The sequence below is a fragment of the Zonotrichia leucophrys genome, unplaced genomic scaffold (genome assembly GCF_028769735.1).
Source record: "Zonotrichia leucophrys gambelii isolate GWCS_2022_RI unplaced genomic scaffold, RI_Zleu_2.0 Scaffold_886_20230, whole genome shotgun sequence".
NCBI lineage: Eukaryota > Metazoa > Chordata > Aves > Passeriformes > Passerellidae > Zonotrichia > Zonotrichia leucophrys.
This window is the reverse complement of record NW_026993091.1, coordinates 10,029-15,184: the sequence shown is the minus strand read 5'-3', so window position 1 is coordinate 15,184 and position 5,156 is coordinate 10,029. Positions and strand designations below refer to the sequence as shown.

Sequence of the window (5,156 nt, the reverse complement as noted above, 5' to 3'; positions counted from 1 at the left end):
CCCCAGACAGGATCAAGCCAATTTTGTTCCTGGAATATGTAAAGTACTTCATGGATAAGCAACAACGCCATGAAAATGCAACGGATTGATATAATGGGAGACAAGGACCATCGAGCAAAGGTTGTTATGGCCACCAAGACCCCCCAGTTATGCTCGGGGACACCCCTTAATTAATCTGGTTTTAATTACATCAGCCTGTTGCATATTCATAGACCCTCATGCAAAAACATAAACTAATTTACATCTTTCAGGAAATATTTGACATGGACCAGCCTTGGGGTGTCTCCCCATTTCAGAAGCCTCCACTGAAATGGAAAATGTAAACCCCCTCCCTTTGATTACTATTATTATTGTTATTATTATTATAATTATTAATACTATTATTAATAATGGAGCTGGAGCAGCGCACGAAGCGCTGCCCGCACCCGGGGCACTCCCAGGGCTTCCCTTACCGGTGCCTCCGTTGGTGTTGGGTCAAGTGAGAGCTCTGTGAGAAGCTCTTCCCACACTGGGGACACTCGTAGGGCCTCTCCCCAGTGTGGATGCGCCGGTGTCTGATGAGGGTGCAGTTGCGCTTGAATCCCTTCCCGCAGTTGGGGCATTGGAAGGGCCTCTCTTCTGTGTGAGTCTGATAGTGCAGGAGGAGATCGGAGCTGGTCTTAAACCTCTTCCCACACTTGGAACACTCATAGGGCCTCTCCCCAGTGTGGGTCCTCTGGTGCCTGATCAGGTTGGAGCTGTCTGTGAAGCACATCCCACACCCCCCACACTCAAAGGGCTTCTCCCCAGTGTGGGTCCTGTGGTGTATGATTAAGTGGGAGCTCCGGTTGAAGCTCTTCCCACACTCCCCACACTCGTAGGGCCTCTCCCCAGTGTGGATCCTCTGGTGCACAATCAGGTGGCAGTTCCACCTGAAGCTCTTCCCACACTCCTCGCACGTGTGGGGTTTCTCCCCATCATGGAGCTGCTCATGGAGCACCAGCTCCGAGCTCTGGCTCCGTCTCCGGCCGCCTTCCCGGCCCAGGCTGGCTCTTTCCCCCTCAGATCCCCGCCGGCTGCGTTTGCAGCCCCTCCTCATGCGGCATCTCCGGGGCTTTTCCTCCCCGTTGGCTTCCTGCGCCGTGGAGCCGCTCAAAACGGCCTCTTCCACCAGGTTCTGCCGCGGGCATTTGTCCTCCCTGCTCTCCATGCTCAGCTCCTGCTCTGGGGGAGGAAGGACAAGGACAGGATGGGATTTGCCTCCGTGCCACAGGCAAGGGCAAGGAGATCCCCCCAGGGCTGAGCTGCAGCCGGGGCCGTGCTGGGCTGGGAGATGGAGCAGCACAGAGGGGAAAGGGGCACTGACTTCCTCCTCACCTGCCTCAGTGTCCCGGGGCATCTTCCTCTTCCTCACAGCCTCCCAGGCCTTGGAAATGGGCAATCCTGGTTTGGGGAAAACAATGGATGAGAGCGTTTGTTGGAGTGTCGGGGGGTAGGACGGTCGGGACGGACGGAGACGAGAGAGCTCTGCAGCCAGGGCGTGGAACTTGCGGTTTATTGCAAAGGGCCTGGGTGCAGGGCCCTGCTTGGAGCTGCCAGGCACAGCTCGGAGCAGGCCCGAGAGAAGAGAGGGGTAGAGAGGGTGAGAGGGTGAGAGAGTAAGAGGAGAAGAGCGTAAGAGAGTAAGGGTCCCGTTACAACACAATAAATCTTCTTCTGTGTTGAATATTCTATTTCTCACTAACCAATCTAGTACAAGATACAAATCCTAGAGCATTTACATACAGCCTGTAAGAGTCATTACATCACCATACTGTGTTACATTTTCAACCTTAAAAACTCCTCTTTGGACCCCTTCTATTGAGCTAGTGGGGTCTGCTCTGACCCTTGGATCTGTCTGCAAGCCGAGGGAATTGTTTCATCAAAAGGGGATTACCTTCAGTGGGGCCACACCATTGTTTTCCAGTTGTTCACTAACTGAGGTATCTCAGAGCTTGCTTTCATTTCAATCTTCCTTACACTTTTTATGTTCACAAAATCATTTGCCAGACAATCATATTTATAAGGCTTTCTTGCTTCATCTTCCCCAAAACACAATGAGTTTGAAGGTCCCTCTGCCCAAGTCCATCTCTACAAGTCACTGGCCATCAGGGCTCCACAAAAGCCTCCCAAACACCCAGATTCAGCCCTGAAAAAGCCTCCCAGGCGTTCCCCATCCCTGGTCCCTCCCCTCTGGTGTTTGGGGGTTCCCCCCTGTCCCAACTTCTGGGGGTCATGCTTGGATTGGGGGTCCCCCTTCTCCTCGGTGCCCGCCCTGCCCAGGCTGCTGGCAGTCCCAGCAATGCCAAAAGCTCCCCCCACTTCGCTCTCCCCATTTCGGGATGCCGGGGCTCTTTGGGCTCCCGGGCTCCCTTCTCCCCTCATTCTCTGCTCTGGGCTGTGAATGAGACGAGGGCTGGTTGTCCCAGACCTGCCAAGTGAGTGCTGGAGTCTCCCACGCTGCGTTTCCAACTTTCCTCGAGGGAAGCAGCCAGTAAAGAGACACAGCGAGTGAGAAGAGGAGTGAGAGAATCCCCCGGGGTAACTGGGACTGGGTCTCAGAGAGGGGCTGGACCCCTCGGAGCAAGGGAGCAGAGGAGTTTCTGAGCCAAATCCACTAGGAAACGGGACAAAAGGGGCTCCTAAAAAATCTGCTGGTTTGAGGGATAAGAGTGCCCAAGAGCATCCAGAATTAAAACCTGCTGGCTTGAGGAATTAACATTCCAAGAGCATCCAGGGCTGTGCAAAATTCTGCTGGATTGAGGATATGCTCAAGAGCATCTGGGGTTGGGCAGCACAGCTGGGTTGAGGGATATCCAAGAGCACCAGGACTGGCCAGAAACACCTAAACTTGTAATAGGTGATGTGAAAGTGTAGTATATGGTAGAGATAATTCATGCTATTAATGTATAAAATATTGTAAAATCCACGTTATGTCTTTTGACCATCCTGGACAGGAGCAGTGTCTTATTCATATACATCTAGTTTCTGGACTTGGTTGAGATAAACATCGGGGTTTTTAATGAAAGAACAGAAGCTTCCCGGGCGATAATCGCTGGCTTCCCCGGGTCACCAGGTCCAGCCAAGAGTGATTAACGCCTCGACATTACAGCTACCACAATGATCCACAGCCCCACCCTGATGCATGTGAATGCTGACTTCCCCAGAGTCTACTGACAACATCAGACACCGGGACTGAGTCTTTGTCCACCTCTGCACAGGTAAAGCCAAGGTTATGCATGGGAAGAGACACAAAGAACATTCGGTCATCTCTGCCTCGAGCAGAATAAACTGTAAAAGAACTCGCTGCGTCAGGCAGCATTTGTGAACAGGGGGAGACTCTGACATTCGCAGGTCAGATCCGTGTTCACCCAGCACCGAACCCGGGCTCAACGCTGATCCTTGGCTGTGGTAGTGTAGATGACCGAACTTCAGTCTCTGAGACAAATTAATAAATCTTTGCTAAATTTTCTTATAAGTTTGGCTCTCGATTTGATCATTTATAACAAAAGGTACCTTATTGTTGTCTTGTTGTGTGTTAGAGTGAGTCACACACAAAATCAGCCTCAGCTTCCCGGGTGGGTGGGAAGGGGGGCTGTGGAAAGAGGAGTGTGTGACCCACAAATAAGCCATTGTTCTCCTGGCGTGTGGGGGCTGTGGCATAAGGTACAGGTGACCTGCAAACGGGCCATTGTCCCCAGGGCGTGTGAGGGGGCCGTGGCTAAAGAGTGTGAGTGACACACAAATCAGCCCCACAGGGGAACGGCACCGGAGGCAGCAGAGTCAGGGCCCTCCCAGGAGGCCCGGAGATACTGAGACCCAGAGGCCACCCCAAGGCCAGGGGGGGCACAGGGACCCGCGATTCTCTGTCAACAGGGATCCACTCTGTGTCCTGAGGGCGGGAAAGAATGTGTGGAAGGGAATGGGAAATAAAAGTGAGTGAATGTAGATGAATGAAAGTATAGGTAATGCGGATTGTGCATTTTAGGCCTTACCATATCTCCTTGGAGGGAAGTCTATTGTACTGAAAGTGGGAGAAAAAAGTTTTGTACTTTTGTGTGTGTAGTTGAAAGAAAAGAGGTATTTAGGTTGTTAGTGAAAGTGAAAAACAGAGGCAGAAGATGAATAGATAAGATTTTGAAAAATGAGACAGAAAACCAGTAAGTTGGATACAGGGAAAAAAAAGAAAAATAAAACAGTCCTTTGGGAGTTATGTTACCTAACAGAGATACAACTACTTGCAAATGGAGAAAATACAGGGTATGTAGTACTCGATGGGAAAAACGTGCATACTATGGAAAAAGGGAAATTAACCTTAAACTAGTAAGCTCAAACTTGTGAATTATATACTTTAAAAAGAGCACTACAATATTTAACACAAAATAAAGGAACTATATATACTCATTCAAGGTATGCCTTTAGAGTAGTACATACCTTTAAAACATTTGGAAAGGAAAAAGATTACTTAATTCAAGAAGAAAAGGATTAGTACATGAGGAACTTATTTTAGCGGCATTACAATCAACTAAAAGAGATAGCTATAGCACATATTAGGGACCACCAAAAGGGAAAGACCCCAGAAAGAGGAGGAAATAATTTGGCAGATAACAAAGCTAAGGATGCAGCAGAAAATGGAGCTGAAAGAGTTATGTTAATATTAACTCCAAACCAGGAAAAACTGGAAATTCCAAAGTTTAGGGTAGCAGAGAAAAACGAATTAAACAAGGAAGTGAACAAGATAAATCAGGGAAATGGAAACCTCTTGATGGAAGACAATTACCTAATAAAATGTGCTTACTAGGAAAATATCAGAAGAAATGCATCAGAAAATGCACTGGGGTACTCAAGCTTTGTGTGATCATTTTTTAAGGAACTATGGGTGCACTGGGAGTTTTGGATTTAGGATGTATCCGTAATTTGCCAAAGGATAAATAAAAAGGTGATGAGGAAAACAACATTAGGAGGTCCTGAGTTAGCTACTTGGCCATTTCAAAGTATCCAAGCAGAAGTTTAGATTTTTTAGGTTGTGGGTTTATTTGTAAAAAAACCCCATTTAATCTAGAAGAAAGAGAATATGCCATACGTTAGACAGGAGATTTTAGGAGAATAAAAGTCTTAAAAGTATCAGAAACAACCGA

At 48.5% G+C, this 5,156-nt stretch overlaps 1 protein-coding gene across 1 annotated transcript; it reads right to left on the bottom strand.

The window, feature by feature from the left end:
• Positions 1 to 448: 448 nt before the first annotated feature.
• Positions 449 to 1,446, bottom strand: LOC135442036 (zinc finger protein 239-like). The gene is made up of 2 exons (XM_064701586.1): positions 1,357 to 1,446; positions 449 to 1,203 (listed from the first exon to the last, which is right to left on the bottom strand). Exons 1-2 carry the CDS (start codon positions 1,376 to 1,378, stop codon positions 449 to 451), a joined length of 777 nt encoding a protein of 258 aa, XP_064557656.1. The 5' UTR covers positions 1,379 to 1,446.
• Between the last annotated feature and the right edge of the window lie 3,710 nt (positions 1,447 to 5,156).